Raw genomic sequence first — 19715 nt, forward strand, 5'->3', positions numbered from 1 at the left:
TTGGTGCAAAAATTCTATTTTGGGTGGCACATTATCTAATTTAACTTGTATAGTCAGTTTAGTTGTACACCATAAGTACATGGAATCTTGAATAGGGAATGAGATCTTGTTGGTTTGTCCAGATCAGTGTGATGCCCCGATATATCCCAGAGTAATTTGGGCAGAAAACAAAAAAGTATTTGCAAAGTCATCTTGGGGGACTGGGGAGAAAAGAAGAAATATTCAACTTCCCCATTTGGAGGATTACTGATATTCTCACAAGCAGTGGGGACAACTAATTTAATAGGCTGAACCCTCAATCTTGGTGCTTGCCCCCATGACACTTATTCCTGCAAAGGACAAGCTAAGCCTACCGATAATTATGCCTTAGAGTCACCCCAGAGAACCTCTTTTCTTGCTCAGATGTGGACTCTCTAAGCCAACTCAGCAGGTGAACTCACTGCCCTTCTCCCTAAGTAGGACTTCCAGGGGTGTAAATCTCCCTGGCAACTTGAGGAATGACTCCTGGGGATAAACTGGAACCTAGCATCATGGGATGGAGAAAGCCTTCCTGACTAAAAGGGGGAAGAGAGAAATGAAACAAAACAAAGTTTCAGTGGCTAAGATATTTCAAATAGTCGGGAGGTTATCCTGAGTGTTCTTATGCATTATATAGATATCACTTTTTAGTTTGTGGTGTACTGGAGGGGCTAGAGGGAAGTACCTGAAACTGTTGAACTATATTCCAATAGCCTTGACTCTTAAAGATGATTGATTGACTATAGAGCTGTCACATTGTGACTCTGTGATTGTGAAAACCTAGTAGCTGATGCTCCTTTGTCCAGGGTATGGACAGATGAGTGAAAAAATGAGGTCAGAAAATGGATGAATAACGGAGGCAGGGAATAAGGGGTAAAAAAAATTGGGTAGATTGCAATACTAGTGGTCAATAAGAGGGAGGGATAAGTGGTATGGGATGTATGTTTTTTCCTTTTTTCTTGCTATTTCTTTTTCTGGAGTGATACGAATGTTCTGGAAGTGGTCATGGTGGTGGGTGTACAACTGTGTGGTGATATTGTGAGCCATTGATTGTATACTTTGGATGGACTGAACATGAGTGAAGATATCTCAATAACAATATATATATGTTTTTAGAAGAGTACATCACCCACATTTGGGAACTCTGAAATGCAATTGACCCTGTGGGCCACTTAAGAAGCCACCAGTGTGTCCCATGAGAGAGCCAGCCTCTCAACAGCTGCCCCACAGAGGGCATAGGAGGCTGTAGTACAACATATTTTTACTACTTTTCCTCAAATTCCCCCTACCTTCACCCTGACTTCAGAAGGTTCAATTGTATTATAGGGAATAGGTGGAAGAAAACTGAAATAGACTACTCTCCTCTTTCCCACTGCAGGTGGTTTTAACATACCACTATTAATAACTGAGAGAACATGCAGACATAAAAATAGTAAGTATTTGTAAGATTTGCACATTGTGATGAACAAATTTTAACCTAATGGAAATATACAGAATGCTGCAGTTGGCAACTGAATATTCAACTTTTTACAAAAATTGACTACATATAGGGGCATAAAACAAATCTCAACAAATTTCGAATAATTTAAATATATAGTGTATAGTTTTTGATAGGAATAGATTTAACAAAAGATATGCATGACTTCTTCAGAGGAAGCTTTAAAGTTTTATTGCGAGAACTTCACAAGTTGAATTTTCAATATAATGAAAGCATGTGTGGCTTCAGCTTGTCTTCTTTTTAATTTATGGCTTCTTATCACCTATAATATAAACAAATAAATGATTTATTATATGACTTAGCAGAACTTTATTTAGTCAACATTAAAGGTAGACACTGGACGCTAAAATTTGAGTTTTATAAGGTGGAATTAAGACCAGAAAGTTAACTACTATATATGCTTCTATTCTAAATGTACATTTTCAGGCATATGAGCACTAAATTTTTTAAACACATCACTCTTTCTAGTGGTATGAGGAAACAAACAGAACTCTCAAGTCCAGAAGAGATTAAATCTATGAGGCTATTTAAAAATAATTTTCAGTAGAGAGCAAAAACTGTCACTGTTTCTTGGGGAACAAACAAACAAAAAAACAAGCAGAGACACTTCCGGTGGACCAGGATGATGCCTTAAGATTCTCTACCGTGCGGTTCCCTTACGGAATCTTTGAATGAACATCAAAAACTGGTAGAGCTGTCTTCTTCAAAACTCCAGAAAAAATGCTAAAGGATTGCAGTAACTGGGTGAGCGCCAATCAAGAAAACATACCTTTAAAAGCAATAGAAGAGGCTCATGGTCCCTGCACTAACCCCTCCCTGGCATGTGTGGAGCCAGCCTGTGCTCCCATTGTGGGTCCAAGGCCAGAGGGAGCAAAGTAACCCCTATGGGCATATGGCAGTACGTGTTAGTAGGTGCCAATCTATCAGGTGTTAGTCTGAAACACTAAACCAGGAAATTTTTCTCTAGTTTAACCTCCTAGGACTTTCCCTGCAGGCAGAAGCAGCTGGCAACATAGGTAAAGAAATATAACAATTAAGTCAAAGTGGCCTGAGAAAAACAATAACTGGCTTTAAGACATATAATACAGGACTGAGGAGGGGTGTGGGAAGTCTATTTCATAGAGAATAGAGGGGACATTCAAATTCATATAAATAGGGGCAATCCTATGGCCACTAGCCAGTAGAAGCCCAGGACAAGATGCAGGCTCAGGCAAAGAAAAGACCATGTACTCTGCTTTTGCCTCTTCTTGACAGGAGGGCCAAATTTTAAAGGAGAGCATCAACCAAAGCAGAGCCAATTTGCAAAGACTGTGAAAGGTGTTTTTGCATTGGTTTGTTTTTCTTAGCTCCTGACATGCAAGGAAATCTCTCTCACATCACTATCTAGATATAAACTTAAGGAACAGAATGCTCAGAGACTAAATATCAGGATTAACATATTAAAATATTATAATGTACAGTGGGCAACAAAAGGGTACAAGACAAGCAAAAACAGGAAATGATGGCCCATTCAAAGACAAAAGATAAAAATCAGAAACCATCAACTAAGAAGACCAGGCTTTGGACGTACTGGACAAAGACTTAAAAAAATTTATCTTCAATATGCTCAAGGAGATAAAGGAAAACACGGAGAAACAACTAAAAGTTATTGGGAACACATGAACAATATGTGAATCTCAATAAAGACATACAAGTTTTAGAAAGGAACCAAACAATACTATTAGCGAGAAGACCATGAATATTGAAATGAAAAATTTCCTAGAGGGTTTCCAACAGCAGATTTGAGCTGGCAGAAAAAAGAATTAGTGAATTCAAAGATAAGACAACTGAAATGATTCAGGCGGAGGAGCAGAAAGAAAAACAAATGAAAAAAGTAACCATAGTCTAAGAGGCTTGTGGAACACCATTCAGCATACCAATATGTGCATTATGGGAGATCCAGCAGGAAAAGAGAGGAGGAAAGGGGGAAAAGGAATATTCAAAGAAATAATGGCAGATCACTTCCCAAATTTTACGAAAGACAGGATTACACACATTTAAGAAGCCCAGTGAACCCCAAATAGGATAAATTGAAAGAGAACCAGGCCTAGACACATGGTAGACAAACTATCAAATGCCAAGGACAAGGAAAGAGTTTTGAAACCTGCAAGAGAAAAGGAGTATCTTATGTACAAGGAAGCCCTGATAAGGTTAAGTTCCAATTTCTCATCTGAAACCATGGAGTCTAGAAGGTAGTAGGACGAAATATTTACAGTACCAAAAGAAAACAACTGCCAACCAACAATTTTATATCTGGTGAAACTGTCTTTCAAAAGTGAGAGCAATTAAGAGATCCCCATATAAATAAAATCTGAGGGAGTTGGTCACAATTAGACCTGTCTTACATCCAATGCTAAAAAGAGTTCTTCAGACTGAAAGGAAAGAACATTAGACAATAAAAATACCATAAAGAAATAAAGAACTCCAGGTAAAGACAATCATTTGGATAATTACAAATGCCAGTAATATTGTATTGTGCTTTTTTGGTATCTAACTCTTCTTTTCACGTCTTACAGTTTCTAAAATAAAAATGCATAAAAAATAATGATGAAATCTATGGTTTTAGAAATATAATATATGAAAATATAATGCATAACAAGGACAACAAAAAAGGTGGGAGGATGGAGAGGTATACCAACAGTGTTTGTGTCTGCTATTAAAATTAAGATGGAATCAAATCAAATGTGATGTAACAGATTTATGATGTTTGATTTATACCCCATAGCAACCATGAAGAAAATAACTAAAAAGTACATCCAGAAGGAAAATTTGAAGGGATTCAAGATGGTACAACAACAACAAAAAGACAAATAAATATGAAAGTAGGTATTAACCAAAGAATTTAGGGACAGTAGAAGTACCACAGTAACAAATACAGATAGCAAAATGGCAGAAGAAAGTCCAGCATTATAAGTAGTTACTTTAAATGTAAGTGGATTAAACTCTCCAGTGAAATGGTAGAGATTGGCAGAATGGATTAAAAAAACATGACCCAAGTGTATGCTGTTTATGAGAGACTTACATTAAATTCAAAGACACGAATACATTGAAAGTGAAAGGATGCAAAAAGATATGCCATGCAAATGATAACCAAAACACAGCTAAGGTGGCGATACTAATATCAGATTATAAAATAGACTTCAAGCCAAAAACTGTTACAAGGACAAAGAAGGACACTATATATGACTGATAAAGTCATTTCAATAAGAAGCCATAACAGTTGTAAATGTATACGCACCTAACAGCAGAGCCCCAAAATATATAAAGCAAATATTGACTTATTTGATGGAGAAATAGAGAATCCTACATTAATAACAGGAGACTTCAATACACCACTTCCAATAATGGATTGAACATCTAGACAGAAGATAAGACATAAGACATGAATGATACTCTAAACCATCTAGACTTAAGAGACATATATAAAACACTTCAACCAATAGCAGCAGACAAATTCTTACTGCAAAAGGGTCATTTCCCATGACAGACCATATGTTAGTTCACAAAAGAGTCTCAATAAATTTAAAAAGAAATCATATAATGTATCTTCCTTAACCACAGTGGAATGAAGCTAAAAATCAATAACAGAAGGAGAAATGGAAAATTCCCAAATAAGTGGAAATTAAACAACACACTCTTAAACAACCAATGAGTCAAAGAAGAAATCACAAGGGAAATTAGGAACTATCCTAAGGCAAATGAAAATGAAAACAACACGCCAAAACTGACAGGATGCAACAAAGGCAGTGATGATTGGGAAATTCCTAGCTCTAAATGCTTACATTAAAAAAGAAGAAAGATCTCAAATCAGAGACCTAACCTCACAACTGCAGGATCTTGAAAAAGAACAGCAAACTCAACTCATAGCAAGAAGGAAATAAATAAAGATTATAGATAAATGAAATAGAAAGCAAAAAATTCCAACAGAAAGAATCTACAAAACCAAAAGTTGATTCTTATAAAAGACAAATAAAATCAACAAACCTATAGTTAGACTGGTAAAGAAAAAGATTGAGGACACAAATAAAATCAGTAATGCAAGGGGGAAATTTACTATTGACCTACAGAAATAAAAAGTTTATAAGGGGATACTATGAACAACTGTAGACTAACAAATTAGATAACCAAGACGAAATGGGCAAATTTCTAGAAACACACAAACTATCAACACTGACTCAAGAAAAAAACAGAAAATTTCAAGAGAATGATAACAAATAAAGAGATTGAATGAGTAATCAGAAACTTCACAACAAAGAAAAACCAAGAACCTGATGACGTGACTGGATAATTTTACCAAATATTCTAAGAGTTAACACCAATCTTGCTCAAACATGTCCAAAAATCTGAAGAGGAGGGAACACTTCCTAACTCATTCCAAGAGGTCCACATCATCCTAATTCCAAGATCAGATAAAGATATCACAAGAAAAGAAAATTACAGACCTTATGAATATAGATGCAAAAATCCTCAACAAAATACCACCAAATGAATCCAATAGCACATTAAAAGATTTATATACCATGATCAAACGGGATTTATTCCACTTATGCAAGGGTGGTTCCACATAAGGGAATCAATTAATATAATACACTGAAAACCCACAAGATCATCTTAATTGATGCAGAAAAGGAATCTGAAAAAAATCCAGCACACTTTCTTGATAAAAACACTTAGAAAAATAGAAATATAGGGAAACTTCCTCAACATGAGAAGGGCATGTATGAAAAGCCCACAGCTAATATTATGTTCAATGGTGAAAAATAAAAACATTCCCTCTAAAATTGGGAATAAAAGAAGGATGCCCACTGTCACCACTGTTACTCACCACTGTACAAGAAGTGTGAGCCAGAAAAATCAGGCCAGGAAAACTAAATAAAAGGCATCTACATTGGAAAAGAAGAAACGAAAATTTCCCTATTTGCAGATAACATGATCCTACACATAAAATATCCTGAAAAATCCACAACAAAGCTACTAGAGCTGATAATTGACTCAGCAAAGTGGTGTTTCCATAGACTAGTTAGGAACAATCTGAAGGGAAAATCAAGAAAAGAAAAATATATATGCTTTCATAGCAACAAAAAGCATAAAATATTTTCAAATAAATTTAACTCAAGATATAAAGGACTTGTACACAGAAAACTGGAAAACCCTGCCAAAAGAAATCAAAGAAAACCTAGATAAATGGAAGGACATTCCACATTCATGGACTGGAAGACTGTTAAGACGTCATTTCTACACAAAGCAATTTCAAATTCAATGCATTTCCAGCTAAAATTCCAACAGCCAGCATTGCAGAAATGGAAAAGCCAATAATCAAATTTATATGGATGGGTTAGTGTCCTCAAATAGCCAAACCCATTTTGAAAGAGAAGAACCAAGTTGACAAACTCACAGTTCAGATTTTAAAACTTAGTACAAAGCCACAATAAACAAAACAGCATGGTACTGGCACAAGGACTGACATACAGACAAATGGAATCAAACTGACAGTTCAGAAAGAAACCTCACATCTATAGCCAACCGACTGTTTAAAAATATTTTTATTCAGAAATATCCACACAATACAGTACAACCATATTATACAATCAATGGTTCACGATTAGCATCACATAGTTGTGCATTCTTCACCATGATCATTTTTAAAATATTTACATCACTCCAGAAAATGAAATAAAAAGAACTCATATGTCCCATACCCCTTACCCTTCCTTCTCATGACCCACAGTATTTCAATCTACCCAATTTTTACCCTTTACTTCCCCAATTATTTATTTATTTTTAGTCCTTATTTCTTTTTTTACTCATCTGTCCATACCTTGGATAAAAGTAGCATCAGACACAAAGTTTTCACAATCACACAGTCACACTGTAAAAGCTATATAATTATACAGTCTTCTTCAAGAATCAAGGCTATTGGAACACAGTTCAACAGTTTCAGGTACTTCCCTCTAGCCACTCCAATGCACTATAAACTAAAAAGGGATATCTATATAATGCCTAAGAATAACACCTAGGATAACCCTCTTTATTCTGTTTGAAATCTCCCAGCCACTGAAACTTTGTCTCATTTCTCTCTTCCTCCTTTTGGTCAAGAAGGCATTCTCATTCCCATGATGCCGAGTGCCAGCTCATCCCCAGGAGTCAGGTCCCACATTCCAGGGAGATTTACACCCCTGGGGAGGGGGTGGGGGGGCAGTGAGTTCACCTGTCAAGTTGGCTTAGAGAGAGAGGCAACATCTGAGCAACAAAAGAGGTTCTCTGGGGGTGGCTCTTAGGCATAATTATCAGTAGGCTTAGCTTCTCCTTTGCAGGAATAAGTTTTATAGGGGCGAGCCCCAAGTATGAGGGCTCAGCCTATTGAACTGGTTGTCCCCATGCTTGTGAGAATATCAGGAATTTCTCAGAGGGGGAGGTTTAATATTTCCTCCTTTCTCCCCAGTCTCCCAAAAGGACTTTAAAATACTTTTTTATTTTCTGCCTAAATCACTCTGGGATGTATTGGGGCATCACACTAACCTGTACAAACCAACAAGATCTCACTCCCTATTCAAAATTCCTTGTAATTATGGTGTTCAAGTAAACTGACTGTACAAGTTAAATTAGATAATGTGCTACCCAAAATATAAATTTTGTACCAAATAAACATCTCTCCCTCTGGTCTCACACAGAGGTTGAAGTTTGAAAATATGGGCCATATCATCCTTTACCCAGTGTTCTCATTTACCTTAGTCCTATCCAGATCAGCTTCATTCATATCTCTAGTCAAAGTCTGATCACTTTTTCAGCTTTTTTAACAGTTGTATAGCCAACTGATTTTTGACAAGGGTGCCAAGTCTACTCAATCAGGAAACAACAGTCCCTGGCAAATGGTGTTGGGGAAACTGGATGTCCACATGCAGAAAATGAAGGTGGACCCCTAATTGACACCATAAACAAGAATTAACTCAAAATGGATCAAAGACATAAATAGAGGGAATAAAACTATAAAACTCCTAGAAGAAAACATAGGGAAGTATTTTCAGGACCTTGGCGTAGGCAATGGTTTCTTTGATTTTATACCCAAAGTAAAAGCAACAAAAGAAAAAACAGATACATAGGATTTCATCAAAATTTAAAACTTTTGTCCATAAAATAACTTCATCATGAAATTAAAAGGACAGCCTACAGAATGTGAGAGTGTTTAGTAACCAGAATATATAAAGAAATCCTACAATTCAACAACAAAAAGACAAACAACCCAACTAAAAAATGGGCAAAAGACTTGAATATACATTTCTCCAAATGGCCAATAAGCACATGAAAAGATGCTCTACAGCATTAGTCATTTGGGAAATACAAATTGAAACCACGAGGTACCATTTCACATCCACCAGAACAGCTACTATTCAGAAAAACTGAGAACAACAGTTTTGGAGAGGATGTGGAGAAGTAGGAATGCTGTTCATTGTTGGTGGGTATGTAAAATGGTACAGCTGCTGTGGAAAACAGTTTGGCAGTTCCTCAGAAAAGTTAAGTATAGAATTACCACACAATCTAGAAATCCCACTTCTATGTATATACTTCAAAAATTGAAAGCAGGGACTCGAACAAGTATTTGCACAGCGATGTTCATAGCAGCATTATTCACAACTGACAAAAGATAGAAGCAACCCAAGTGTCCATCAACAGACAGAAAGAGAAACAAAATGTCGTGCATAAACACACACACACATATACAATGGAAAATTATGCAGCCATAGAAAAGGAACAGAGTTCTGATATATGTGACAATATGGATAAACCCTGAAGATACTATGTTGAGTGAAATCAGCCAAACATAACAGGAAAAATATTGTATGACTGCACTTCTAAAATAAGTAGAATATGTAAATTCAGAGTCTCAAACTAGAATATAGGTAACCAGGAACGAGGCTGGGGGAGGAAATGGGGAGATAATGCTTAATCAGTACAAAGTTTGTTTGGTGTGATAGAAAAGTTTTGGTAATGGATGGTAGTGAAGGTAGCACAACATTGTTAATTTAATTAACACCACTGAATTACATATTTGAATGTGGTTAAAAGGGAAACGTTTGGGTTGTATATATGTTACCAGAATAAAAATGTAAAAAACTCACAGAACTGTATAACATAGTGACCCCCAATGTAAACTATGGACTGTAGTTAACAGCATAATTATAATAATATTGCTATAGCAATTGTAAGAAAGGTGCCACTCTAATACAAAATGTTAATAATAGGGGAAAGCGTGTGTGTATTAGGGGCGGTATATAGGAACTCTGTATTTTCTTCATGATTTTTCTGTAAATCTACAACTTCTCTAATAAAATAAATAAGTGAATAATTGAACTTAAAAAATCAACCAAATAAAAATCCCAAGAAGCAAAATAAATTAAAAAATAAGTGGACCCAGTTTCACTCAAATGTACTGACTTGAAATACTCTTCTACTTACGTATTTGCTAAAACAGTACTGTCAGATTTGGAAGAAAGGGCAAAGAACAGCACTCCATTTGATTTATATCTTTTGTGGAAAAGGGAAAAAATTTTATTGACATAGTTCTACCTTTATGTGGTCTATTTTAAGTAGGGAGACCACTCATTCCATTTGCAACTGTTGTCAGGGTGTAATTATTTATAGCACTACCTTTCACTCTCTAAGAGTGTCCTAGTTGGGATGATAAAAATTAAATGGTTACACTAGTTTTAAGCTACTACCATCACAGATGACTATAACATGTGAGGGAAAATACTACCATTTCTCACAGCCTGGCTCACAAAAACAAAAGGAGAAACCTAGAAAAGCCAAAACATACAGATTGATCTTATTTTTTGGCATCGAAAAGACAACATAATTTTTAAAAAGCAATTCTGACACACTAAAAAAAAATCATCAATATTATGGTGCTGTTTAAATATTATTCAATTACTACTGTGGTATATTAAGTAATTTAAATACTTTTAGAAGGATATGAACATTATTAACTTTTGGGTTTAAAGGAGTTCTATTCAAAAGTAATAAAATGCTTTCATATTTTATAATTCAACAACATGGTTTTGACCTAATTCATCTCTGTCCCTGACACTGTCTTTAAATCAAGCACTTAGTATCTGATTACCATTCAACAAGCCTTTATATGTAATATTTGTTACTCAAGTATATTATAGAAACCAGCAACCCCGTAACTTGCACACTTATTGGATAACCTACCTCCTTCCGGAAGTTTAGCATCCTTCAGGTCAGGTGGAGTGTTCCCTCTCTCATCAGGACCATTTTCACTTTCACCTCCAGCCTTTTCCTCATCAACTCCCTGGCTATCAATTTCCAGTTCAGGCTCTTATATAAATAAAAAGAACTATTAATGTAAGCAGTAAAATATGGATTAGTGCTATTAGGGCTCTGTAAGCTAGTGTGATAATAAAGGGGATGCCTAAGAATGCTGTAAACACATGGATAAACCTTGAGGACATAATGCTGAGTGAAATAAGTCACACCCAAAAGGACAGATATTCTATGATTTCACTAATATGAACTAACTAGAATATGTAAAGTCATAGTCATAAAATGTAGACTACAGGTTACCTAGAGAGTGACAGTAGCTAGAGAATGGGGAGCAGTTGCCTAACGTACAGAATTTTTAACGACATTGAATCTAAATGTTTGGAAATGGATAGAGGTGAGGGTAAGTCGTTATTGGGTTTATAAGTAATAGTGCTGAACGGCAGGTGAATTTGGTTGAAAGGGCTTCTTTAGAGTCATGTATGTCACTGATTAACACTACAAATATAAAAAAAATTGTTTCAAGTACAAATTTACGACATTTGTGCAGAGTTAATCATACAGTGGTATATGGGGGAAATATGCCTATTGCAAGCTACAGACTCTAGTTATCAGCAATACCTTAATATTCTTTCACCAACAGTAACCTGTGAACCACATCAGTACTAGGGGTCAATGACAGGCAGCAATGAGGGGTAAGGGACATTTTGAGTTTTCTTTTTTTTTATGTCTATTTGTTATTTTCTTTTTTGGAGGACTGAAAATTGTCTAAAATTGATGTGAGAATGACTGCACAACTAGGTGATGACACTGAGACACCGATTATATACTTTGGATGGCTTATATAGTATGTGAATATATTTCAATAAAATCTGCAGTTTTTTTTTTAAAAGTTGAGAAACACAGACTAGTTAAACCAGCTTTTTTACTGCAGGACTTTTCAGGACCTTTCATATGCTAATAAAAGTTTGAATCACCAAACAAACAAAAGAAAATTCGTTGTGAGCATTAAAGAGTTCTCTGCTGGAAAAAGGCTTTTGGACATCTAAAATATCACCTCCCCTTGGAAGCTTTTTTTTTCCTAAGACTGTTTCAGACAACTTATTTGTTGCCTCTGTACTCTGTATATACTTGTTTACCGTACTTATTTCATTAGATAAGCTATTTGTTTACACGAATTTCCATGACTAGATTGTGAACTCAAGACAGAAAATCATTCTCTCGTTTGTATATATATCCCCAGCACCTACTGTAAAAATAATATGAGGCAAACTCAAATTGAGGAACATTTTACAAAACAACTGGCTTGGACTCCAAAAACTGTCAACATAATGAATAAAGAAAGACTGAAGAATACTTCCAGTTTAAAGATCAAAAAGACATGACAACTAAATGCACCAGACTGGATCCAGGAACTGGAAAAAAAATGCTTAAAGGATACAATTAGAGCAGCTCATGAAACTGGAATAGATTATATAAAATCAAATCTTCTCAATGTTAAATTTCCTGAACTTGTTTTACTGGGATTATATAAGAGACTATCTTTTCAGGAAATACAAAAGGGAGTATAGGGCTATGATGTCTGAAACTCTTAAATGGTTCAGTGATAGTAACAATGTATATCAATATAAAGAGCAGTATAAAAATAACATGTCAAAATGTTAGCAATTGGTGAATTGAGGTGAATCACATACAAGAGCTCACTGTACTTTCTGGTAACTTTTCTGCAAGTTTTAAACCTCTTCAAAGTAAAAAGTTTTTTAAAAAGAATATGTGATTAGAATATGGTCAGGAAGACAAAAGTATGACAAAATAATTTTAGCAGTAACTAGGAAAGGAACTCACATTTTTATTTCTTTACATAGAGAAAATTTTTAAAAATTAAAATATAAGAGCTAATCATAATATATCTAAGTATGTTCATACTTTAAATGCAATGACTTAAGATGCCTAGAAAACTCTCCAAGAAGTACAAGTTTAACTATTGAAATAGTGTATAATTATGTCTAAACTTAATGTAATTTCCTTTCATTTGCTAATGTAGAGCTCTGGCAAGTACTGTATTTTCAAGTATGCCAAATAATTCTTAATATATAGGATGAGTAAAACGCTGAAAGAAAAAAAAAGACTGATCATAGCGATGGGTGGCACTCAACTGCAAACTATACCCTCTTCCCTTACCAAATGGGTTTAAAACCCACTGTCAGGCAATGCATTATTTATTCTTGTTACTAGAATAATGCTATACATGAAATACATCTTTCCTTCACCTTCAACTGCAGGAGCTCCTTCATCCTCTTGTCCAGGTTCAATATCCTGACTCTCAGATGGTGGTTCCGCCTGTGGAGGTTGTTCATCACCCGGCTGCTGAGCCTTAGGGGAGGGGAGGGCAAACAAAGAAAACTGTTATTAATACTATGGCAATAAAAGGCTCAAATATACATTCTACGTGGAGACAACAAAGCACAACTAAATTTGAAGAGGTTTTTCTATACTCTATAAGTATTCTCAAGTTACTCTTACAATATAGAAAATACTGTAAGAAAAAAAAAGTTATCTGCAAGGACCAATACTTCTGAAAGCCATTTTAATCTTCTCTGGAATAAATGCACAATATTTGTTTAATAAGTATGGCAGGGAAGTCACAGGTACTATTTCCGGGCTCATAACAACATATATATAGGCAACACCAGACTATGATTTGTCTCACTCAACGTCTCATTAATGGGATTCAGTTTTCACCCACGGGAAGTCCTTTATATGGCAGGGATACATTGTTAAACAATATATTGGTTCAGTCAACTTTTTTCGATTTTTTTTTATAAAAATAAATTTCTGCCTATGGAAATAAGATATTAAAGCACTCACAACCACAGGCTCCACTGGATCAGAAGATTCTTGACCATCTCCTCTTCCTCTGGATCTTGATCTTATTCTTGTTCGTCCACTCATATTTCACCCTAAAAGTAGAAAATCGTGACTTGAAGAAAATTATAAAAAAATATATACATGCATGACTATTTCAATGCCCTACCACTGATTGCAAATTCTTTTTTACATTTGGTAAGATTTCCAAAATAAGTCCTGAGTTAATAATAACATTCATGTTTTCCAATCACATCAAATAAGCCTGTCTGCAAATCCCTCTGTTTATGCCAGGGCCCATTTGGCAGCAAAGTGACCTTCAAGTACTTGATAAAAAAAAAAAACAGGGGACTTTCTTAAAGAGATTTGGTTTTACAACTGGACTACTCATTATGAAGTGATTTCTATAAAATACAGCCAGGGCCACCTCTGCTCCCCTCCCCAGGACTCTGGAATTTGTCCTTTGTTGGCAGTTCCAGGTGCCTCCAGAACTCAAAAACCTCAAAAAGCATCCCCAAGACTCACCACATCTCCCACTAACCCCCTCCCCTACTGTTTGCCTTCCTCCCTTGCCCCAGTCGCACTACAACAACAAGGGACACAGCAGCAGGGCAGCCCGTGAAAAAAGAACAATAATCAATCACCGAGGACCTACCTCCTGAGACACTCCTGACCCATCCAAACCCTGCTGGCTCCCCACTCATACTTACACTCATGGGACTGATTTGCAGACCTACTGGCTGAGTCTCAGCCATAAGAATCCATATGGTAGGAACGCAACCTCCAACCACACAGTTCTGAGCACAGTGCGCTCAGTTTGTTGCGTGCTGCACTGGGGGTTCCCCCCTCCCCAGGTATCCCCTGAGGACTCTGAAATCTCTCCTCCGTGGGCAGTTTCAGGTGCCTCCGGGACTCAGAAAACTCAAACAGTGTCCTCAAAAGTCGCCCTCTACATCAAAACCCCTCCCATCCGCGGCCCACCGTCCCATAAGTCCCAGCCCCACCACGACGCCCAGGGCCATGGCTGCAGGGCCGCCCATGAAGAGAAGAACGACGACTATCGACGACTTCCCTCTCAGAAGCCACGGAATACGTGCCACCCAACCCTCCCAAAGCCATCTGGCTCCCCCTCACTCTCACTCAGACTTTAACTCGTGGGAGTTCGGATCTGCGGATCTCGGGCTGAGTCTCAGCCAGGGAACAAGAAAGAAGCTGGTACGAACGCGACCTCGGTCGATGCAGCTCTGCGCACAGCCCACAGACAGCAAGGTATACTGGGCAATGTGCATGCGCACTGGGTCCCTGTGACACGTGAGCTGACACTTCCCCTCCCCTCATCCACCCCTCCACCCCCCGCAAGGACCCACTCAATACCCTGGGCTCTGGGCTCTGTCCTCTGTGGGCAGTTCAAGGTGCCTCGAGACTCAGAAACCTCAAACTGTGCTTCCAAGACTTTCCCCCTCTTTCAACTAACGCCCTCCTTCAGTGGCCCACCGTCCCCACCATGACATCAGGGGATTTGGCGGCGCGTGGCCTGTTAAAACACAGGCCACGACCTTCCTTCTGGGATATGCCAACCCTGCTGAAGCCCAATGGGTTCCCCTTGCTCTCACTCGCACTTAAACTCGGTGGAGGACGGATCCGAGAACCTACTGGCTGACTGCAGCCTGAGATAAAGAAACAAGAAAGTAGGAACGCCACTTTTACCAGCACCAGTCTGTGTTAAGAATGCAGTTAGCAAGGCATGCTAGGCAGTGCACACACACAGAGTCCATGTGTGCCGTGCTAACTGAGGTCCCATCCTCCACACCCCTCACCTCTTCTGCAGGTGTCCACTGAGGACTCCAGAATCTGTGCCTTGTAGGCAGTTCCAGGTGCCTCGGGACTCAAACATCAGAATCCCACCCCCCCCCCAAGACTTGTCTGTCCTTTGCCTAGCCCTTTCGCTTTCTTGGCCCGCTTTCCCAAGATCTGGCCCCACCGTGACAAGGGTCACGGTGATGCCGCCGGTGAACAGAAGTTGGAAGACTGTGGAAGGCCTCCCTCCACAGAGGCCACCGACCGTGCAGTCCTGACCCTCCCTCCCAAAGCCTGCTGCCTCCCCCTCACACCTATTCACACTTGCACTTGTGGGGGTCCTGGTTGGAAGATTTGCCAGATGAGTATGAGAGACAGCTAACGGCGGAAACGAGATTTGGGAATGAAAGGAAAATGGCGCCCACCAGCCCTTGCCGCCTAAACACCCCTCTCTGAGGTTGACTCAATTAGCCAATCCCAAGCCTCTGAGATGCGCGTGGTAAGACCTACGCACTTGAGCAGCACCATGTATGTCACATGGATTGTCCCATCCCTCTCCCGCCCCATAGACGCTCAACCCTGCCGGAAGAAGGCCCGGAAGGGGCTGGTTCTTCCCTTCTCTCCCCAAATTTTCCAACCTTGCATGTCCTAGAACGTTCCCAGCCCTTTATCTGCTGACTTACCCTCCAAATTATCCTCTCAGTGCTGCTGCCTTTATTGGCTCTCTGCTCAAGGCTTGCAGCCATCCATCTTAAACACACAGTAATTTCAAAATTTTCAGTTTCCCCAGAGATGTGTGAAAGCTTTTAGGTTCAGAGAGAGGGAAAAGCCTCTCTTAAGCATGCTGGGAATCCAGACCATGTAAAGAAAAGAGTGGATAAATCCAAATACTTAAGCCTTAAAATTTGCAGGCATCTTGTAACCCAGAATTTCAACTTCTAGGACCTTAGGTTAAGAGAACTGTTTGGAATGTGAACAAAGATTTAGATTCATGGGACTTTTAAAGCATGATCATGGGCTTGCTAGGTAAATAAATTATGGCACATTTGAAAATGAAATGCGGCTGGCCATCAAAACCAATGCTCTTGTGGTAGTGCTGTTCATATTAATTTACTAACTTGAAACAGCAGGTTAGGCAGCATTGTGTATGTTCAGCATGATCTCAAAAGAGGGAGTCTGGAAAAGATCACCAGCACTACCACATCGACTCGAACTCTCCTCTCGGGAAGTAAATATGCTTTGTTTCCTGCAGCCAGCACATCTTTCTACGGCTCCAAAGACACACTGTTCTTCAAGGGTTAATCCAACAGATAAAATGCAGTTCTTGGGGTTGTAGATCCCCTGCATCTGGTGCACCTGGAAGGGTATCACCATCATCTAGGCAGTCAGGTCCTCCCCTGTCGGGGAAGGGGCGGGGGAAGGGAGGGGAACTGGGGCAGGAGCCCACTGCACTTGCTTTGGGCAAACAAAGGTAGGTGGGTATCTTCAGGGTGTAAAGGAACTTGCCCTGAACATACTCCACCCCACCCCCCGGACTTACTCTTGGAGAAGCATACATCCTTTGAGAGTTAGAAAGATCTCCTGTTGCAGAAGTACAATTGCCAGATTGTCTCTCTCATTCATTCTCATTCTCATTGTCTCTGTTTCCCTCTCCCTCTCTCTCCCACTCTCCCTCCCTCTCCCACTCTCCCTCTCTCTCCCACTCTCCCTGCCTCTTCCTTCCCCCCCCCCCTCCTTCCCTCCCTCTATGTCTCATATGCAAACAAGATATAACGTTGATAAGAGCCAAAGGTAAATATATAATTTTTCCTTGATCTTACTAATTAGGGATAACCACTTTTAATATCTAGTCAGGGCCACTTCTACAACTCAAATCTTTATATGGATGAAAGAAAGATTTCTTTAGAACTACTGCGCCCTCACACTCTGCAGTGAACTTAAACTGTGGGCTATGATCTCAGTCGCCTGTTTCTCCTTAAGTAATGCCCTTTCATTGGCTCTTAGTAGTTTTCCTGTTATCTCTTGGAAAGGCTACAAAAGCTGTCTTCGTGACCTTGGTGCTTTGATTCTGTTGGCAGCAGCTGTGTTCTCCGGGTAGGATCATGTTTCTCTTGGACCCTGTGAAGTAAGTTAGAAGGAAGGTGAGGTCCTTTCTCTGTGAGAGCTTGGAGTCTGAATTGAAAAAGGAAACCCGATTTGCTTAGTGTCACTAGCCTTCCCCAGTAACCTCATCTCCAGGCAATAATAGTACAGAGCAAGCACTCTGATGAGGGTGCTCCCAAGCCCTTGTTTGTGTCATTGTGATGAGTATAGATATTACTTTAATTTTATTTGTTTTATGACCAAGTAGTATTTGCTCCCTACACATAATGCAATCATTAAGAATTGGCCAGTCCCCACTGTCTTGTCATTGTTATTTAAATCTCAATCTAAGGACACCTAATTCTTGGTAGCAGTAACACCTGGCAGTAATAGAGTTGCTGGGCCCACTGAGGACATTCCTTTCCTGCCCCTCTCTTCCATCACCATAGCATAGGAAAAGGAGACCCTTTGCTCACCTGTTTACCTCAGTTAGAGGTGATAATCAAGATTGGGGACAGGTAGCTATTCCCAGTCTGGAGTGGGGCAGGTGTCAGGGTCAAAACACTGGGCCAAAGCCCAAGTGGTGTATGGGCCGCAGGTGAGCTCTGTGCAGACTGTCCAGAATCCCAGTAGGAGAAATGTGGGACATGTTGCCTAAGCCAGTTGTGAGTGGGACACACCGACACAAGGCCCAGGTGAAGCCATGGTGAAATAGCAGCTGTGTCTGTGCAGGGTGTGGGATGGTGACCCACGTCCCTTTCCAACGCCTGGGGAAGGGAAGGATTCAGGTTCATGTGCTGATTGCAGATGTGTGCTCCAGTGGGAGTGGTGGTGGAAGGGAGCATTGCACTCTTCCCAGTCTGGTCTTCTCCTGGCCTGGGGTACGGCCCCTGTGGGTCTGGGCATGGGACAGATGTGGGAGAGTTACTGCCAACAACCACCACCCCTATTGACCGTTTGGGGAAATAGCAACAGTCAACCTCGGAAAGAGAGCTGTAAAGGGTGCAGCTGGGGTGTATGAGAAGTGTCTGTGTTGAGCCCCAGTAGCCATGTAAGATGGGATGGAGATGGAGCATGTTTAAGAGTTCGTGAGAAACTCCTAATACTCTTGGTATCTCTCAACTGGTAATGCACTAAGCACTCTTTCCTAGCAATCCCACCTTCTGGGATTCACCCTAAAGGTATATTCCTCCAAGTGGACTGCAGTATATACACAACAGTTGCAACAGTAAAAACTCAAAACTGCGTATATGTTCATCAGTAATGTGGTTGCTCAAATGAATTACAGTAAAACTAGACCATAGAATTTTTGCAGCAGCCATTGAGGAATTTGAAAAACTAATGTAATGTAGAGAGTGAGTTTCACTAATTGTAAATACTAGTAAAAAAACGTTGAACCGTGTAATAGGATCCTATGTTTGTTTAAACATTTGTGTGTGTTCGGATGTGGCTTGTTCATGGTTGTTTTGCTATTACAAGTCAAATCGGAGTGAACATCTTATCCTCGCACTGTGGCGCACATTTCTTATGTTTTCTGAGGATATATTTCTGGAAATTGAATTGCTAAGTGAAAGGAAAAGTGGAGGATTTAAGGATTTTTAATGCGTATCGCTAGATGACTCTAAGATATGATAAACCATTTACACTCCAGCTTGTAGTATACAAGAAGGCCTGTTTTCTTCCACTCTTGTAATAGTTGTGTATAACACTAATTGTTTTTCTGCTATTTTGATGGGAGAAAGTGGAAAAGACTGAAAAACAATTCTGGAATTCCAGTATTCATTTAAATCTTCTATTTGCCATTTTAGTGCATATGGTTCCATATATAAGTATTATACATTCATTTTAGATTATCATCTGTGCTGCAGCAGACTTCCTCATGGATCATTCTCTGCCCGTGTCCTTAATTATTTCTTTAGGAACAAATCCCTAAATGAAAAAATAGGGGCTTCAGAGTATTTATAACTTGTCCAATGTTATTCCCTCTGGTAAGGTATTCCAGGATTTAAATCTCTGTCTTTCTGATTCCCCTACCTTTGCTCATTTCTTTCCATCGTGCTGTCTCATGGATTACCTAGTTCCCATGAATCAAAAGGCTCTGTCCCTTATCTCAAGGTGAAATTTAGCAACCCTGTGA

The 19715-nt window shown here is 39.0% G+C and overlaps 1 protein-coding gene across 4 annotated transcripts; it reads right to left on the reverse strand.

The window, feature by feature from the left end:
* Positions 1 to 1661: 1661 nt before the first annotated feature.
* Positions 1662 to 15919, reverse strand: LOC143670111 (uncharacterized). Of its 4 annotated transcripts, none has more exons than XM_077144743.1 (5): positions 15811 to 15919; positions 13703 to 13794; positions 13105 to 13207; positions 10766 to 10891; positions 1662 to 1778 (listed from the first exon to the last, which is right to left on the reverse strand). In XM_077144743.1, the coding sequence occupies exons 2-5, from the start codon at positions 13784 to 13786 to the stop codon at positions 1762 to 1764; spliced, it is 330 nt and encodes a 109-aa protein (XP_077000858.1). In that variant the 5' UTR covers positions 13787 to 13794; positions 15811 to 15919; the 3' UTR covers positions 1662 to 1761. The 4 variants fall into 4 exon arrangements, with proteins under 4 accessions (XP_077000858.1, XP_077000856.1, XP_077000857.1 ...); XM_077144741.1 differs by lacking the exon at positions 15811 to 15919 and adding an exon at positions 14834 to 14978; XM_077144742.1 differs by lacking the exon at positions 15811 to 15919 and adding an exon at positions 14846 to 14977.
* Positions 15920 to 19715: the final 3796 nt, after the last annotated feature.

Source organism: Tamandua tetradactyla, chromosome X, assembly GCF_023851605.1.
Source record: "Tamandua tetradactyla isolate mTamTet1 chromosome X, mTamTet1.pri, whole genome shotgun sequence".
Classification (NCBI taxonomy): domain Eukaryota; kingdom Metazoa; phylum Chordata; class Mammalia; order Pilosa; family Myrmecophagidae; genus Tamandua; species Tamandua tetradactyla.